General features: G+C 41.4%; 1 protein-coding gene across 1 annotated transcript in view; it reads right to left on the bottom strand.

Annotated features, from left to right (window-relative positions):
• LOC140362046 (dolichyl-diphosphooligosaccharide--protein glycosyltransferase subunit STT3B) overlaps window positions 1–19,668 on the bottom strand; it is a 140,882-nt gene that overhangs the window by 62,459 nt on the left and 58,755 nt on the right. Inside the window, exon 3 of the mRNA XM_072448066.1 lies at window positions 5,665–5,952. Within this exon, the coding sequence (XP_072304167.1) occupies window positions 5,665–5,952 (288 nt within the window). The remainder of the gene's footprint in view (window positions 1–5,664; window positions 5,953–19,668) is intronic.

The raw sequence follows: 19,668 nt of genomic DNA, 5'->3' as shown, positions 1-19,668 counted from the left end.
GTTTGAACAGAGTGCTGGAGGCTCAGACCCCTGACCACGAGCAGTGCCTCTGCTGCTGTCACTTTGTCAAACGTCCGGAGGAGTCACCGAGATGCAGAGGTGGACACGTGACCTCAGTGTGAACTACAGTGGTGGACACGTGACCTCAGTGTGAACTACAGTGGTGGACACGTGACCTCAGTGTGAACTACAGTGGTGGACACGTGACCTCAGTGTGAACTACAGTGGTGGACACGTGACCTCAGTGTGAACTACAGAGGTGGACACGTGACCTCAGTGTGAACTACAGAGGTGGACACGTGACCTCAGTGTGAACTACAGAGGTGGACACGTGACCTCAGTGTGAACTACAGTGGTGGACACGTGACCTCAGTGTGAACTACAGAGGTGGACACGTGACCTCAGTGTGAACTACAGAGGTGGACACGTGACCTCAGTGTGAACTACAGAGGTGGACACGTGACCTCAGTGTGAACTACAGTGGTGGACACGTGACCTCAGTGTGAACTACAGAGGTGGACACGTGACCTCAGTGTGAACTACAGAGGTGGACACGTGACCTCAGTGTGAACTACAGTGGTGGACACGTGACCTCAGTGTGAACTACAGTGGTGGACACGTGACCTCAGTGTGAACTACAGAGGTGGACACGTGACCTCAGTGTGAACTACAGTGGTGGACACGTGACCTCAGTGTGAACTACAGTGGTGGACACGTGACCTCAGTGTGAACTACAGAGGTGGACACGTGACCTCAGTGTGAACTACAGAGGTGGACACGTGACCTCAGTGTGAACTACAGAGGTGGACACGTGACCTCAGTGTGAACTACAGAGGTGGACACGTGACCTCAGTGTGAACTACAGTGGTGGACACGTGACCTCAGTGTGAACTACAGTGGTGGACACGTGACCTCAGTGTGAACTACAGAGGTGGACACGTGACCTCAGTGTGAACTACAGAGGTGGACACGTGACCTCAGTGTGAACTACAGAGGTGGACACGTGACCTCAGTGTGAACTACAGTGGTGGACACGTGACCTCAGTGTGAACTACAGAGGTGGACACGTGACCTCAGTGTGAACTACAGAGGTGGACACGTGACCTCAGTGTGAACTACAGAGGTGGACACGTGACCTCAGTGTGAACTACAGTGGTGGACACGTGACCTCAGTGTGAACTACAGAGGTGGACACGTGACCTCAGTGTGAACTACAGTGGTGGACACGTGACCTCAGTGTGAACTACAGAGGTGGACACGTGACCTCAGTGTGAACTACAGAGGTGGACACGTGACCTCAGTGTGAACTACAGTGGTGGACACGTGACCTCAGTGTGAACTACAGTGGTGGACACGTGACCTCAGTGTGAACTACAGAGGTGGACACGTGACCTCAGTGTGAACTACAGTGGTGGACACGTGACCTCAGTGTGAACTACAGTGGTGGACACGTGACCTCAGTGTGAACTACAGAGGTGGACACGTGACCTCAGTGTGAACTACAGAGGTGGACACGTGACCTCAGTGTGAACTACAGAGGTGGACACGTGACCTCAGTGTGAACTACAGAGGTGGACACGTGACCTCAGTGTGAACTACAGAGGTGGACACGTGACCTCAGTGTGAACTACAGAGGTGGACACGTGACCTCAGTGTGAACTACAGTGGTGGACACGTGACCTCAGTGTGAACTACAGAGGTGGACACGTGACCTCAGTGTGAACTACAGTGGTGGACACGTGACCTCAGTGTGAACTACAGAGGTGGACACGTGACCTCAGTGTGAACTACAGAGGTGGACACGTGACCTCAGTGTGAACTACAGAGGTGGACACGTGACCTCAGTGTGAACTACAGAGGTGGACACGTGACCTTAGTGTGAACTAATCTAGATCAAAGTGCGGAGAACATAGACCAAAAATGTCAACTAATCATAGCTTTAATGGATAAATTGATCTTGTAATGAGAGATTAAAGCAAAATGTCACTTTAGATCTTCCAGGTGTAGAAATGTATCCAGGTCACATGAGCAGAACGTCCAGATTGTGAGTGGACTCTGATGTTTAAGCTACACTGCAATAGAAAAACGTCATCTTCTCACACTGGCCCCGTTTTCATCACATTTAGACTGATTTGGTGGATCGTATATAGATGTATTTAACAAGTGTTCTGTGCCACATAGGGACAGATGGAACTCTGGGGGGATAGATTGTTTTTACTTCTAAACCAAACACATCTTCATGCTTATTTTTTATTCTTAAAGTCTTTCACTATAAATGTATTTCATGAATGCATATTGATTGGCTGGTTGACTTCTTAGAGCTTACAAGCGCGGCCCGGCCCTGTAAAGTGGAAATGTTTAAAATGTCATCTCTCTATGAGGCTAATCTGAGTGAATGATGCGGCAGGACTGCAGGCTCAGCACAAACCTCAGACGCTCGCTAAACTTTAGAAAAGGTGAACTTTAGGTAAGCGCCTCCACTAAAACACTGCAGCGAGGGAACAGACTGGTGGTGTGTTCCTAAACTCTGCTTAAGAGGATTTCAGGCTAAAAATGTCACACCGCAGAGGCAGATTCATCCTCATTTGCTCATTCATCATTTTGTATAGACCTTTACGCTTGGATTGTTCTCCCAAAACTCTGCCAAAACTTCCTCATTCTCATCTATAATCATCATTCGTTCTGAACTAGAAAACAAGTGTTGGGCCCATCTGTTTGCAGCGGCGTTATTCTAATGGGCTCGGCTCTGGACAATACATCTCGCAGTGGGACAGGTGCTGCTGCAGACTCCACCTCTTTAGAAGAACAGATCTGCTCCTGCTCCGAAGCTCTCGCCCCGTTTGGAGATGGGCCGATGCGCACACATCATCGCACTCATTTGTGACGGCTCTTATCCGTTTCTATGACCTTTAATTGTCTTTACTACAATTCTAAACTGCACTGGCGTCACAAAAAACTGGTAAACGTTCAGATCATAATGAAAGACCACGCAGACGTTAAAGTGCAAGTTGTTTTCCTCAACACAACTAACAGGGTAGTTACAAAAATGTATTTAGCTCACTGCCATCAAGCCAGCGTTATCTAAATATCATTTCAAACCCGTTACCGTCTTTCATATTCCTCAATACATACAAATTCCCATTGTCCACGATTTCCCCAACGTCTTCATCCAATCCCAATCTTCATTATCGCACAAGTTCGGCGTCTCCACTTAATAACTCATTCGACCCTGCCGCCCTAACCTCTGTTTAACCCGGCAACGCGCTCACATTCGTCCATAATCTATTATTGAATCCTCTCAGAGTCAGGAGAGCGGCCCTTTGAACTCTACGGCACAAAAACATGGCGGACAATGCGCTAACCCGTGTCGCCTTTGTTTGGCAGCGTTTTCCTCACTGATTATTTTCGATTAGCTAGTTTGGTATTACATTAAGTGACTAAATAGGCAATAATGTGGGATGGGAAACTAAATGGTTCACTGAATTAGCTATTTCTCTATGTTTTGCCCTGTAGAGCCGTCCTTGACTAAATAATGTGTTGTTCGACTAAAGGGAGCGCGGTATAGTGCTAGAGGAGCGCTCAAAACTGTTAAGAATTTCCATAATCAGACCATATCGGACCCAAAATGCACATAAAATATCACAATACTGCGTTCATTCACTCACTTCTATACAGAAAAGTACCAAGAAACTGCGGATTTATATGTAAAAAGTAGAATAAATAGAAAAGTCACGCTAAAAAATCATAAATCCTTTAAATCCTAGTATAATTATTAGTCAACTATCAAGTCAAAAGTTGGTCGACAGCCGTACGCCCAACTGCCCTGATGGAATGATCTGTAATAACACAATTTAAAAATAGTGCATGGATAATTAGCCATTTCTAGCCATTCCCCTTGATCTAAGGACAAGCGTGAATAAATGAATGAGTGGAATGGGTCTAAACCAGAGGCTGATTATAGGAGCCAGTTTTATTTCATTTTATTGTGACCCAATTTTCAGAAAAAGAGACTTGTGCAAATGTGAACGCGTGAATCAACCATCACTGAACATGTAAGATCATATTATGCATAAAACATATGTTCAAAAAGTGCTATAATAAAAACATGTTCTCTTTTAGTCCCTGGCACATCTTTTAAGCCCATATACTGCACTAAATCTAAAACTGCCTCCCAAGAAGGAGATCATGGGTTCGATTCCCGGACCAGACCAACATCACATGATCTCTCTGGGTGGAGTCTGCATGTTCTCCCTGTGTTACCGTGGGTTCTCTCCGGGTTCTCCGGCTTCCTCCCACCGTCCAAAGACATGCATGTGTTAGGTAAGATTGATGACTCTAAATTGGCCCTAGTGAATGAATGTGAGAGTGAAGTGTCTGTAATGTCTATGTCTCTGTGTTGGCCCTGCGACAAGTTGGCCACGGTCCAGGGTGTACCCCGCCTAAGGCCCGAAGTCACTGGGATAGGCTCCAGTCACCCGCAACCCCGAAAGGGAACAAGCGGTAGAAAATGGATGGATGGATGGATGGAAATCAATATAGTTTTAATCTCTTGAAGAACAAAACATTATATATCTTTATTTATGCAGAAGCCGCCCACATTCCATATAGTTCATATAGAATAATCCTGTGGTCGGTGTGGATGGCTTTAGTTTGACATTTCTCAGAGCTTTGCCTCAGATCTGATGTAATGATCATAATTATTCATTCACTTTTAATTCCTTGTTCATTCCTGTTTCAACTGTGTCAGCCTTTAGCAGGACTGAAGATAATGAGTTTCATTCCATGTTTAATATTTGTGAATGACTTTAGACCAAGAGGCATATTATATTGACAGTGATAGAACTTTACATAATTTACTGTCACTTTTAGGACAAACAAATAATACTCTTCCTTCAAAATACATTTGGATGTTTGCTGTTTAATCTGTCGCTAAAATCCAGTATAGTATATTAATAATGTCTAATATCAACACCTCACTTCATAAAACCATGAAAATTGATTAAGTATTATCATTATTCTCAAGAATCATCTGGTTTCTCAAAAACGTCTAGAAAGGCAACAACTTTTATAGTCTAAAAAATTTACAACTTTTTTTTTTGTTTAAGTATTGCTTTGATTACATTTTTGGAAGGTATGGTTACAAGCTTTTTGCTGTAGATCTACTATTAAACATACAAGTCAGTTTGCTGAGATTTGTTTAGAATATGGTAGAGAAAAGTAAAAGAGTACGGGGGACATTACGGTCAAATCAATGAAAGTTTTGTCCTTTTTGGTCTGTATCATGATGTTTGCAGTGCTAAAAAGGCCACGCTCTAATTTGAGGGAAATTCATGGTTTAGTATTAAACTAAACTCACCTTGAAGGGGCTGGATCTGATCATCTTTTCATGTAATAAAGAAAAAATCTGTTTTGCCCCTGTGCGGATAAACTGTCAAAGCAGCAATACGGGTGAAAATGAGACCGCAGTGTGCCGTCTGCATCTAATTATAGTGTTTTATGTGAAGCAGGAAGTGCGCTGATGGCATGAAAGTACAAAAACTCAAACACATCGCAGTGAATAATCAGGTAAAATGAACTATAGTTTGTTTTAAGACGCTGACAATCCGATCTTTAAACGCTGAACGATTGCGACGCGGTTCACGGTACGGTTCACGGTTCACGTACCCATAGATAGTACGTGAACTGCAGGGCGAAGATGGCGATGCCCTCGTTGTCGAAGGACCCGGCCACCGATCTGGAGATGTACCCGGGCACGATGGCGATGAAGCAGGCCGCCAGGAGCCCCGCCCCCTGGTTCCACAGCTCGCGGGTCAGCAGGAAGGTGGAGATGGCCGTGAGTCCGCTGAAGACGGGGGCCAGGAACACGCACACGTCCCGGATGTGGACCGTGAGGTGGAGGAGGTTCAGGACGTAGTGGATGAGGCCCGCCGTGACCATCAGCCCGGGGTAAACCTGAGGGAGGGAAGACGTGTTTAAAACTCAAAATCCACTTTATTTACAGTATACGGCACATTTTACGAACGGGACACGGACACAAAAGGTCAAAAAACAACTGAAAGGTTTATCGATCAAGCTTTAGTTCAGACTCAAAATGGCCCACGTTAAACATTTAAAAACTAAACTAAAGACAAAAAAATTAAACAATACAATAACAATAAAGTGCGGCACACTCAGCTTTGTACAATACACACAATAATACACACAATTAATGATTAAAATAGTACACAATCTACTAACAGATACAGAAAAGAGGCAGTGAAAGTAGACAAGCTCTATTCGATCTTTCCAGTCCAAAACAATAAAACCAGTCAAATAAAATCAAAGCCAAAACCATAAAATAGCAATAAATAAGTTGGAATAAACAAGAGACACAGGACGTCACGCGGAGATAAAAGCCAGAGAATAAAAGTGGTTTAAAGTGAAGACGTGGAGAAAGGGAGAGAAAGAGTAAGATGTGGAGCAGTGGACAAAGTTATTCTCACAGCAAGAAGGTCACAATGTAATCCAAGAGCTTTAAACTAACAATTGTGAACGATTTCTAAGCAAAATAAGGTTCACTCTGTACTCCAAACACACAATGAATTTACTTTTGCCTTCACAAAGTTTGATTTCATGAAGCTGGTCACAAACAATTGGAATAATAATGTATGAATGAAAAGGAATTTCACTCGTTTTGTTTTGCTACGTGTCAATAATGGTGAATAATCTTAAAATATCGTGACGGGGCATCGCTTTGACGATACAAAGACGTTATGGTCTGTATCAGATCCGTCTGCACGATCTCAAACAGGCGCGACGGCAAAATCAGAGAAACGCAAACAAAGAGGAGAAAAGGAGAAAAAAGTAACTGAGGACGACAGAGAAACTGGGAACAAACGACATACTAAACTCTGTAAATCTGAGGTTTTAAAAAAAAGTTGGATATTCTCGTAACATTCAGGAAAAAATATCAAAGAAGAGATGCATTTCGTGCTACAAATTAGCGGCCGTAGTTGGACAAGTTTACGGTCCGATTCCAACCGTTTCTGCCTTTGAACACAATGTAGAGTGAATTGCTCCTGACAGTTTGAACAATAAAAACGACAATATATCTTTATTTATTTGTCTTGACAGTTTAGGGTGAAAGGAGTGAAGAACAGGGAAGACATTCAACAAATTCTCAAGCGCTGGGAGTCAAATCTAACCACACAGAACAATTTCCAGTCACTACGTCATTTGTTTCCATCGTTTTCCCTTCGAGCGTTGGCGTTTCGGAGCTGCGCCGATCCATTTTCATAGGAATAATGAGACATAACGCCCCGCACAACAACACACAATAACATGTTATCAGCGAAATGTGAAAATGTGCACTTTTCTATAAGCAACTACAAAAGACACTTGTCACAATCCTGGGGGAAAACGTCAATCATCACATTGATAAAAGGCATTTATCTCTGAAGAGTCAAATTAAAGCTGTGGACATGATTATTGTAGACGTCGCTCACGCTCATCGCTCAGACGTGGCTGTAAGTATTCAAGAGTGTGAATGGCTTCTTTTCAAAGCTAAGCAGAACTAGATCTGTGCCTGCTTTACAATAGAAATAAAAAAAATGAATAGAATTGTAAAGAGACCAAGCAGGAGAGGGAGATACCGACAGAAACCTCTCTATTTGAATGTATTAGCTGACGTTTAAGTATTAGACAAATGTTAAATGGCTCTAAAACTACCCACAAAAGTGCAGAAATATCACTTTATTTCCTTTGAAACATCAGCAGTTGAATCAGCTTGTTTGGCGCTAGTTCTTATTATAAATTATATATTCGATATTCAAATTTAGCAACGCTACAAAGCAACAGCCACAATTCAACGTGCACCAAGACTATGGCATTTTCTTTTTTTATAATACGTCTATAAGCTTCCATGTCTGTTTTTTATTACAATTTATTCATGTATTTTATGTGTGAAAAGGGGTGGGAAATACATATAAATAAACTGGACAGAAACAGACAAAACGGTTGGATTGATTAGTAAAAAGCTGATTAACGTCTACAAAGCATTTTCTGCTCAGTTTCCTTCATTACTTACGCCTAGAACTGAACAACACACTGACATTTAGATAATATTTGTGTTATGTGTCGTTTTGAAAATAGGCTAAATTTGAATTTCAATTAAGTCGTTAATAGCGCCACAAAAAAAGCTAATTAAAAGATGAACAATTTAACATTTAAGTTTGTTGTAAAATCAGAATATAAAGGTGACCTTTCTTCACTTTTATAATTAATTTTACATAATATGGCTTATATATAGTTTCGTATTCATTTTTGGTAATATCACTCAGCCAAATACCGCCAAACTTATTCAACTCTGGATAAATAAAAAAAACGCACACTTTCTGATCAAATACCACTGCGACTGCCGCGACTAACACCCTTTATTCAACATTTACGGCGGTTGTTCTTTCCAGTTCGTACCTTAAGATTATTAGAGTGTGCCGGATTACAAACGGCACCACTAATATCACATAATCACATTCCATCCGCCCTCTCAATTACAATTACACGTCTATAACGCCGTTCCCATTTGTTGCCACATCTTGGTAATGATTCCTTGGCACGGGTTCAATCGGGGGTCAATTACGTCATTTGGTCACTTAGCACGACCCGAGAATATCCAAGAAAAATCTCATTAACAGTCGGCGGCGAATCTGCCACAAACGGCGAATAACTGTTTACGCGCCGTTTAGGGGGGTTTAATTACAACTTAGTTACCAGTGCGGTCTGTGTGCGCGGGGTTTCAGACGGCAAATCCAATTAAGGCTTGCTCCGGTGCGCGCTCCGGTGTTAAACATGTGAGAGACGTCCCTACAGTGAGCTCGCTGTAGCGCGGCGTGCCCAAGAGCTAATAAAACCAGGTCTGCGCGTCTGGCTAATTACCCGGCGCCAGCGAGACCTACGATCTTCATCGGCGCATCGACTTCTTTTACCCCGAGTCAGGCTTTCGTCCAATAGAGGGGATTCTTTACTTTTCCCACAATGAACACGAGTAATTATAAGGATTTCCAAAAGGCGGAGAAGCTGAATAGACTGTTTGATTAAATGATTATTCTCCTTTATTGTCAGAGTTAGAATGATACAATTTTCAAACTCTCCATTTCGACACGAAGGAAAAGGCTTCAATATGTGATGAAAATGCTGGTACCACAATGATGATAAAAAGCATTTAAAAAACTGCCTTTTAGAATATAATCTAACTTTTAAACACAAAAGGAGTTTATTTAGTATTACTTTCTGAGCTTATAATATTTCTGAAATGGATCAAATTCAGTCCAATTTAGACTCATTAATACAATTTATCAGTATCAATACTTGTTCAAATGAGGATCTAGTTTTGATACTATAGTTTCTTTCGATATTGATCAGTATCTGGGGATTCATTTGTTGACAAACAGGTCCGATAGTGTTTGTAGCTTGAAAAAAAACAACAAAAATCATCTTCATGTTCAACTGAAAATGCAAAATAGAACTAGTGTCTTTAAATAGAGATGTGCACCCTTAAACATTCAAAATAATTATAATTTTTGGGTTTAGAACTCAAGTCTGAAGGACGCGGAACATTCTCCCATTGACAATGAACTGGTGACCTATTAGTAGTTTAAGAAAACCACAAAAAAAGTAAATTTTTCGACAAGCATCAGCCTAGAGTATGGAGAAGTTGTAAAAGAGGTTCAACTTTTGTCGACATGACAGAAACAACAGTACGAAAAATCATAGCTTCGACAAAAGATTACGCCACAAGTACAATGTGGAAATAATCATGTGCAGGGGCCGACTAAAGAGCTCTCCTTTGAAATTATGCGAGTCATTGTCCGTACGGCAACAAAGGGCTGGTTTTATTGGCGTGACAGGGCGGCGTTTTCATAGACTGTCGCATTAGAAAGGCGTCCTTCCTCTTATATAAAGCTCCGGAGACAGGCCGACTGACAGGAGGTCCTCGGGGAGTGGCTGGTGGGCGGAAGCGAGAGGCCAAACCGGACAGAGACGCGCTACAAAAGTGTTCAACTACCACGCCGACTGATATGGAGCCGCCGCCGGCCGCTACGCCGTTGTACGCAATTAATCAGACGGTCAGGATCAACGGTTTGATATCAGAGAAGGAATTGGAAGGAGAGGAAGCGGCGGAACAAAGGGAGCAGAAGAGAGGCGTGGTCAGACGACGAGTCAAAGCAACAGCGATGAGGATGAGGAGGATGATGATGATGATGATGAGGCTGTGTTTATGAGATCTACAGTGATCAGGACGAGGCTCGGGCCTGGGCTTAGGGCAAAAGGTGAAAAAAAAACATTGATTGATCTTGATTTTTCATTCAATTTTCTTACAACTTATTGAAAAGAGACGGGATCAAATGTGATGTTTGCATTTCTTTGTTTGTTCCTTGTTCTCCGTCTGGCCGTGTTCTCTTTTCTGTTTTATATATTTAAAAACTGGTGGACTTCAGGTACAAAGAACAGAGATTCATTGTTTATTGATGGATCCTCATTAGGGCAGAAAATGCTTTTCTTTTCTTCCTGTAGTGTCAGAACTGTAGTGATCCAACAGTTCTTATTTTGTGTTGATAGGACCAAAATCCCGGCGAAATCCAAGTGCAATATTAAACCTAATTGCACGCTGCGATCGTCAGATAGCGACTCCGACTGTGTAGAATTTAGCTTGTTCGGCAAAGGCAGGGGAGATTTAATGTGGAGTTCATGTGGGCCTTGGAAACTCAGGAAAATGCACATAAACTCTTGCACAAGTCGAGAAAAGAATGCAAAACCTGCTGTGAGGAGAGGGACCAAGATCGTAATCATTTGAGCTCTTTGGCTAAACCTTACGACATTTCAGGGTTTATAGTCAGTCGTCCACAGATGAGACGTTTAGCTTAGGAAAACACCAACAACAAAACGTCCTGGTTAGCTCTAGTAAAGGCGGTTAAAGAGCGGACTTTGTGGTTTTATTACTGGTCACTACAACATCCCGACTTTCCGTGATAAAAAGCACATGAAAGCATTTCGGAGTCCCAAGTTCCCAAGGACCACAAGAAACGACTTCAACCACCGCACAACTTTCCAAGACAAACATCTTACTTACGGACAGACCTGTGTGTGAGCCCAAAGTCTGTACTGTTCCAGTTCTTTATCTGGTTTTCTACAACGGTTTACTTGGTTTTCTCGTTTTAGATGTCAAATACAAACTAAATATTGGGTTGTTGTTATAAACTGTAGCAGCTTTTTTACTTTCTACTAGCGAAAAGTCACCTGCATTACCTTATACTCAATGTTAAAATCAAAACCCTGATGACACTGCCGTCCCTCTCTATTTTGGCACTATGCTCCGGTACTTGGGCCTCAAAACTCCAGCCATGGACATAATAAATTGATACCTTTAGAATGTTCTTTTGGCGGCTGGAAAAAGGCCATCACTAAGAAAAGACTGACATCATATATCACCAACGACTAAGGACTGGACTGACATCATAACCAACATTAAAACAAACGGAGAAATAATGAATTTCGGACTTAACTTGGAAAATGACAAAGTTGAAAGACATTTGAAACTGTTATTTTGATTTAAACATGCCATCATTGTGTTTCTTTGCTGTTCAGTAGATGTTTATTTGTATTTGATTGTCCCCTCTCGTTTGTGTCATATTTAATCTTATCTTAAAAGAAATGAAAAAAATAAAGAAAATGGTCAAACCCTGGACTAAAACCGGTGACGTGATTTGAGCCGTAAAATAAACTGAAATCCAATTGGAAAAGCAAACCTTGCTCTCTCTCCTCTGTGGACAGGATTTACAGTTGGAAACGTAATAAAGGCGGAAGTGAGCACGACGAGCGGATATCGCCGGGGGCCGCGATGTCCCGTCCATGTGTCCTTGGATACGACGCCTTCTGATCCCTGCCAGGTCTTACTTTTCAGGAGGACGTAAAGAAAAAGTCTCTGGAATATCGGAGCGTTCACAAAGGGACTCAATGACTCGTGATTTGTTAGAGTTGAAAAGTCTAAAAATACAACGATTATGAGTTGACTCTTTGTGCCGCCGCTGCAGCTCATCACACGAACAGATGGAGCTCAAGTTTGAGGCTTTGTCAGCGGTTTATCCCGAGGAATACCTGTTCACAAAAGTGAGGAAACTGCAGAGTCGACAATGGGCCTGTTGGAGTTCTTTTGAATACAATTATCATCCTCTGTTCTTGGCATCATTAGGAATATAAGGACATTTTCTACACTTGGGGGGGAAAAACTTAATGACTTAAAACGTTTTTCTCTGATGTTTATTCCAACGACGACGCAGCACAAGTGAATTAGCTATATTTATTCAGCTGAAAAAGCCTAATTAAGCTCATTCAATCAAAGTGTCATAGCCCTGGATCGCAGCTCGTAGAGGAATGAATAGTTCTGATGAAGCATATAGAAAGTCAAAGAAAAGATAATTGAGAAAAAAGTGGGTCGCGCGCACAGAACCAGATGAAAAAAAAAATACTAATTTATTATTATTATTTAGATATCAGCCCATTACTGGTTGTTATTATTAGCTTATGTATAAAGTTCTAATGATTTTGTCTTGGAGATACAATTTAATCCTCATTAAATTCACTCATATTCAGTATCTGCTTTCTTAGGATAATGTGTTCACCTCAGGCTCAATATAAACTAACAGCAGGCGCCACGTTGAAGCCATAATACCACTAAATGTCATTATTCTTCACTGTTATGGAAGTGTAGCAGAGCGAAGAGCGAGCGTGTTGAACAGACTGTGGTGCCAGGTCCGTCTCAACAACAAAGCTGCGTTTATAGATTTCACTCAGAGCCAAAGGGTCACAGACCACTACCTGCTCAGGAAAGGGCATCTGCACCACAAAATGTCACGCAATGACAAGCATTTGAGACGGTTTGGTTTTAAAACATGTTGACACGCATGAAACTATTTGAAATAAGACACAAAATGATACGGCCCATCGCGGCCACATTTTGAGTTTAGTGTGAGCAGAAGGGAAGCTGCACTCCTTCAGGTAGAAAACCGAATCTTATGCAAATACTTTGACAATTAGCCTGGACAGAAAACCGAGTGAGTTTTACCATCATCGTATATGTTCTTACGCCTGTCACTTTTCTGCTGCTTCTATTGTTTAACGCTTCAGTGATAAACTTTATGAACGAGTCTGCACTTTGCAATAGCGCTGTCAATCCTTGGCTCCGCATCAATCTGCAGCGGTCTGCATAGATTTGCATGTTATAAAGGAAGATTTGCATTGAGCTAATGCTATCAGCCATCTGCTATTAAGGTTTGTGTAAAGTGGGTCATGGAGGAGCTTGTACGGGGCGGGACTGTGATAGTGGACGAGGGGGGAAATAATCATTGTTGAAACACTGATGATTCAAAAGATCATTTGCTTAGCGAGCAGGTGGGTCAACTACTACTACGACTAAAATGACAAGAACAGATGAAATAGACTCTTGTAAATGTGGAAAAGTGCAATCTGTGAGTGACTTTTACAGTAAACTCAGAGAAACAGGCATGTGCCAATCATATGACCGTAAGAGAAGGTCCAGAGGGATTGTGTTGAGCCCATATTTGTCATAATGTTTTGGCCGATGCTCATAATAAAGAACACACATTTTTGTTGAAGTTCACAAATTCAAAAATGTTAAAAATGCATGGCACAATGAAATAGCAGATGCCTGAAACATTTTTATTTATCATGTTTGGGCAGATGGCCTTGGTCAGATACATTTTTCCTTTTCTTTTATTGGACACGTTCACAAAGTTCACAAATACATGTTTCACTTTTGTAAATGACTAAATGTATTTTTGTGGGATAAAAAATGTTTCCATTAATCTGTACAAAACGTCAAATGCACTGAGAACAAACCGGGAGAGACTCATGCGCACACAGAGTCCAGACTGTGCAGGACTAAAATACCGGCTATATTTCAATATCGGACCAATATTGATATGAGAAAACTCTTTTATCACCCATATCGGACCCATATTATAAGAGTATAATGTTTGTAATTGAGTAGAACCGGGCCTGCTTATGGGTCGATAAATGATACATATTTGGGGCTCAATATTAATCGTGTGTACCTTTTTCTAAGTATCAATATGGAACAATATATACATTTTTTGTAGTACAGTAAATACGAGCTGCAGAGGGTCTTTCAAACAGCTCGTACTCGTTATAAAAGTCTTTAATTCTGCCATTTATTTACTGAAATCATCATGTTTTTAGCTATATTGTACAAGGATTATTCTGCTTTACAGTTCACGTGTCAGTGTCATAATCCAGTTTCAACATTAATATTTATAGCAATAACATGTTAACACATTTTGAAGTAGGATATGACAGGGCTAGTGATTAGAATCACGGTGCAAATTCTATTTATTGCACAGCCCACGAGCGTCACAGAATCCAAACCTCCCTGAGAACGTATTTATCACGGCATTAAAGTACAAAGCATCATTTCCCCGTGACCTTCTACGTCTAACCACTTGTCAAGTTATGGCAGGAATCATCAAAACGTCGCCGCTCATGGATCAAAACAGAAATAAAAACACTGGGGACAAAGGTTGTGACACAATTTAACAGGGCGTTTCATTTCTGCCGGCGGGCTGTCGGATGAAAAGGCGCGATGTGTTGTGTTTGCGCAGAACGGACGAGGAAACTATCATCTTCTGACACGTGGAAAATAACAGGAGCGGCACGAGCTCCGTAATGGCTGGGTAATTGCTACGCGACAGCGCCGGACATCCTTCTGCCGCGACACCACGACAAATTACACCCACTCCTTCGAAAACCCCGCACTTGACTCCATCAATAATATACTTTGTACTTTTCACCTGTTTGAGCTTCGGGCGAGGATAATTATATTCATTTCGAGCATTGGCCAGCCGTGTTCCATCATCTATAAACAAGGAATGGTGTCAAATTTAGCGGTGAAATTATTATTGTTGGCGAGAACATAATCCCAACTTCTGACCTCAGTCGCGGTCATAATGAGAAATACAATTGAGCTTCAAGTAAAGGGCAAAAACTCAAATGAAATGGTGATTGCAAAGCCGTGTGTCGGTTGCTTGTCGTCAAACAATGGGGCTAAGTGGAACAAATTGTAGGGTTGATTTGACTCAGATCTATCATTATCATTACAATTCTTAAAATGGAGGCTGCTGAATGCGCAGCTCAGGCTATGTCGGGATTACAGATGAGTTTTAATCTGTTATGAGGCGACAATTATCTCATCCTTTGAGATGATGTCATCGCTCATCATCACAGACACACAGACAGCTTAACGTTTCCATCACATTACAAGACAATTCAATCTTAATTATTTATATACTTTGATTCATTTGGGGGTGACAGGAGCCCAGTGACTTTGGGCCTTAGGCGGGGCACACACTGGACAGGGGCCAGCTCGTCGAATGGGAAGCCAACTTCCCTCAGGCGCATATGTTTGGACAGTGAGAGGAAGCGGGAGAGAACCCACAGTAACACGAGGAGGACATACTCCACATATACTATTATTATATAGTGTATTATTGATATACTAAATCATCATAATAATAATAATATTTTTTATTTTAAATATCTGCCACCAATATATATCAGATGGCAGATATTTTAGTTGGGCATGTTATATATTGTTTAAAAGCTTAGATTCTCTAGAATACAACATTTGTATCCAATTTAGTGACATATTAATGCGGCAGTATTTGGGGTGCAATAGTTTGTGTGTGTAGTGCAGCTGAATGCAGCTCCAGAGTGACACTCCTGTTTGTGTCGCTCTGAACAGTCATGGCTCTGACTGAGGCAGCGTTGGATTTAAATATTCAAGAATAAAGTGAACTTCAGCACATCAGACTTATTTTTATCCAAGTGTCAGTGTGGAAAAGAGAGAAGATTCTGCTTAGCTAACGTTAGCACACACACTGCTGCTGATGTCAACCACAACATGGATTATATTCAGAGAGGACAATCGTTTGGAGTCAGGATTAAAATAAATCGTATTTGTAAAGTTGTGCTTTCATGTGGCCTGTCTGAAGTGTTGTAAATGTGCCCATTCTTTTGGGGCAGAATCACATGCATTAACAAAGTCAGATTTCCTTCTTAATAAAAACATAAATAAGTATCTACTTACATCACGTTCTCTCATTGGCTACTGTAAAGTGATTATAGCTGTGGGTGTGTTTACTGGACCGAAATTGACCAAATGAGCAGTAAAAAGAGGCATTAATGGTTGGAATTTACACTGCGATGCACACGCATTCCTGAGGTTCACCGCAAGCTTATAAATTCACTTAAAGAGTTTAAGTCTCAGTCTATAAAAAATAATGTTTAAACAAACTTTCATCTTAAAACTCACTGTTAAGATGTCGCCTTAATAAACCCAATTAAAAATAAATAGAACAAGAAACAATTTTTATATTCAGCGGCCTATAAAAAAAATATCATACATTCCTAATATCAGCAGGTCTATCAGCTATCGGCCCCTGCAACTTCCTTATACCTCGGCCGACCAAAATCCAATGGTCCCATTCCAAAGTGCTTTAAAGAGTAATTAAAAACAATTCAGCATAAGACTTTCAGTAGACAAGACAACATCAACATCAATAATAAAACACAATGCAATACAATTACAAGAAAAGCAACGCAATTATATAATAAATTCAGTTTCCCGCACAGAGAAGGCCTTTAGTGACACGCTGTGTCCTGGGGCAGCCAGCAGGGGGCTCCAGAGGGAATATCTGGGAGTACAGTATATACAGTATATAATAATGGGCCAGACCATGAGTCTAGTTTAGGACTCAAAAGACCTAACATTAATAATAAATGACAGAGTCAACACTGCTGCTGCAGCTCCTTATGAGCCCAGGAGCCTTCTCCAAATCCTGAGCTCTAGTTCAGGAGTAATAACCTGGAGGATTAGCATAACGGCAGTACAGAGGAAACTCAGGTTCAGGAACAAGTCCAAACCAAATCCAACCAGGCCAGGGAATTGAACCGTTATTCTAACCCTAAAGAATCTAATGTATAGCTTAGTGAAAAGCACATGAGACCTGAACATAGAAGGGAATATATCAGTTTAACTATTAAAATACATTCATGCGGCTTTAGCCTTGAGGTATTGACAGTGACGGGAAGTAGGTCTCTGTGCTCTGTGTTGCTTTTTAATTCCTGGTAAGACGTCGCGAGCTCGTGCGTTTCCCCGTTTTCTGTTTGGTCTTGCTCCGGAGCAGAAAATTAAATTAATTTCAATGAATTATGTAGTAAAGAAGTAAAGCTGACATGCGCTGTGGAGAGCGGAGGATCTTTCGCTGCCATCTTGAAATGAGCCTTGGATTTAATTTGATTACGCTTTTGTTTTTCTAGCAAACAATAAAAGTATAGAGGATTAAATAAGAGGAGGGTGTTTATTTTTTGCAGAAATGTTTTCCAAGAGCGATTACTATAGGAGTTTCCGCAGTAGTTCATTTATTACGGCAAGTGAGCTGTCAAACGCAATTACAAACACTGCAGATAATTGACTCCGACAGATGCTGATGAACGCCTTTTGAAATTCTCTCGGCTCCAGTGGAATAAATATATAAAGAAACATCCAAAGCCTCGAGCACAAAGAAGAGGGGAGCGTGAACATTACACTCCGTTACAGTGTTTATCAAAGAGTGGGGACTGGGTTTGAAAAAGGGATGAACAAGGACAAAACGGGGAATAAAACTAATCCATGGACATCTTAACGATCATGTCAGTTAAAATGTCTAGTTTACAAGTCCAACTGCGTCAAAAACAACTTAACAGAGACAAAACAGACTATTTAAGGCTAATTTAGGGCTAAACGTGGTTAATGTACACAAAAAAAATCTGTCTTTTTGAATGTTTTCATTAAATTTCAATCAATTTCGGTCAGACTTTGGTAATACTTTCATATATTTCGTTTGTTGTGATTTTGATTATTGCCATTATTTCAATACCAATACTTTATGTTGTGCAGTCCTAATCTAAAGAGAGTTTTGTTTCATTCAGCCATAATTACATTAACTTCAACAAATAAATCAGAGGTTACACCCAGGCAGTTACTCATAAAACTACTCTCACTTGAGTTCTTACTGACTAGTGGTCCTTTGTACTTCTACTGGACTAATATTATTTTGAAGAGACTTTACTCATAGTTGAATGCAATTGTTGGATACTCTAAGTACCTCTGAATAAGGGTAAAATAATCTCTCAAATCCTTATAATCCCAATTAAATCCTTGGTCAACTAATAGTTTGGTTTGACTGATGAATCATTGAAAAGCTACAGTTTAAGGGACGAGACACAACACTGACATTATATATAAACCATAAAGTGCAGTTCAGGTCACAACTTTTGTCATTTTGGAGCTTTCGTTTGAATCTATAGCTTCTACAAATGCAACAATCCCACATGTGAAGAACCCTTTTGTCCAAGCCAAATGTAAGTATCTCAGGAGATCATTTTACACACGTGTTGTAGTGAGATCTTACAGCACCTGAGCTTGTCCCTCGTAATTATATAAGAAGAGCATGTCAGACTTTCTGGTGCGATGATTGGGAGATAAAAAATGTATCTATGCCCCTCCCACAGCCTCGAGAAATGATATGATCAAATAAAACAATACAAATTGCAACTATATAATCTCATATTAGCCTCAAACAACATAATTAGTTAGTTAAAAAAGGCTTAAAATAATGTATTTTTAGTGTAATTTACAGACTGACAGGTTGCTTACAGGTCAGTCCAGTCGGACGGCACAGAAGTGGCGCTTCACTGCAGTAAATAAGGAGCTTCAAGGAGAGACGCACTCTCACTTTTACCACTGCAGGTCCTCGGACGTCACACAGACGCTTTCTGCCTGTGCTGACTCATACCACTGCGTTTATGTTACATATAGGAAGGACAGAGGTGAGACAGAGGTGGGGCAGAGGAGGGACAAAGACCCACTCCTCCGCTGCCCTCTCATATTTACAGATTAAGCCCGTGTTGGCTCAGGGCGTTTTTCTGTTGCTCAAAACACATTTCATGCGTAATGTTTAGAGATGCACCGATCAATCGGCCGCCGATTTAAAAAGCCGGTTTTATGCTGAACCGGCCAGAATCGGTGGCCGGCCGGTCCATGTCGTAATTGCCGGTTTTCGGCCGATCCAAACTGACCCGGTGCGTAGCAGCTCAAAGCGCTCAGAGCAAAACAGCTAAAAACTACAAGACTCTTTCAGAGCGCAGCGGCCAAAGTGTCCAGTTTACATTCAAGTCTATGTAAACGCGTGTCGAACTCCTCCTGCGTTTCCCGCGGCGCGATTCCTGCTTTTTCGAGGTGCGTTTTGCCGTTTTCCGCTCTAGACAAAAGCTTTGACAGGCGCAGAAGCTTCAAAGCGTTAAAATCGTTCGTCGCAGAAAAGTTCAGATTTGTTCAACTTTGGTGGAACACAAGAAGGAGCGAGCCTGGAGGAGGATCAGAGGAGACTGGACTGTGGGGTAAGTTATTACAACTTTGAGACGATTACAATCTAAGTGTTGATAGTTGATGCGGTCAAAATAATTTGCGCTGGTTTGTGTTTGACGAGTTCATGTGTTTATTCAGAGTTATCTGCAGAAGAGTAGGGACACATGAAGGAGCCTGAAGCAGCAGCAGCA

The sequence above is a fragment of the Eucyclogobius newberryi genome, unplaced genomic scaffold (genome assembly GCF_026437365.1).
Source record: "Eucyclogobius newberryi isolate DKJ021-1_F unplaced genomic scaffold, fEucNew1.0.hap1 SCAF_16, whole genome shotgun sequence".
Lineage (NCBI taxonomy): Eukaryota > Metazoa > Chordata > Actinopteri > Gobiiformes > Gobiidae > Eucyclogobius > Eucyclogobius newberryi.
The sequence above is the reverse complement of the archived record's forward strand: the minus strand, read 5'-3'. Positions and strand labels throughout refer to the sequence as shown.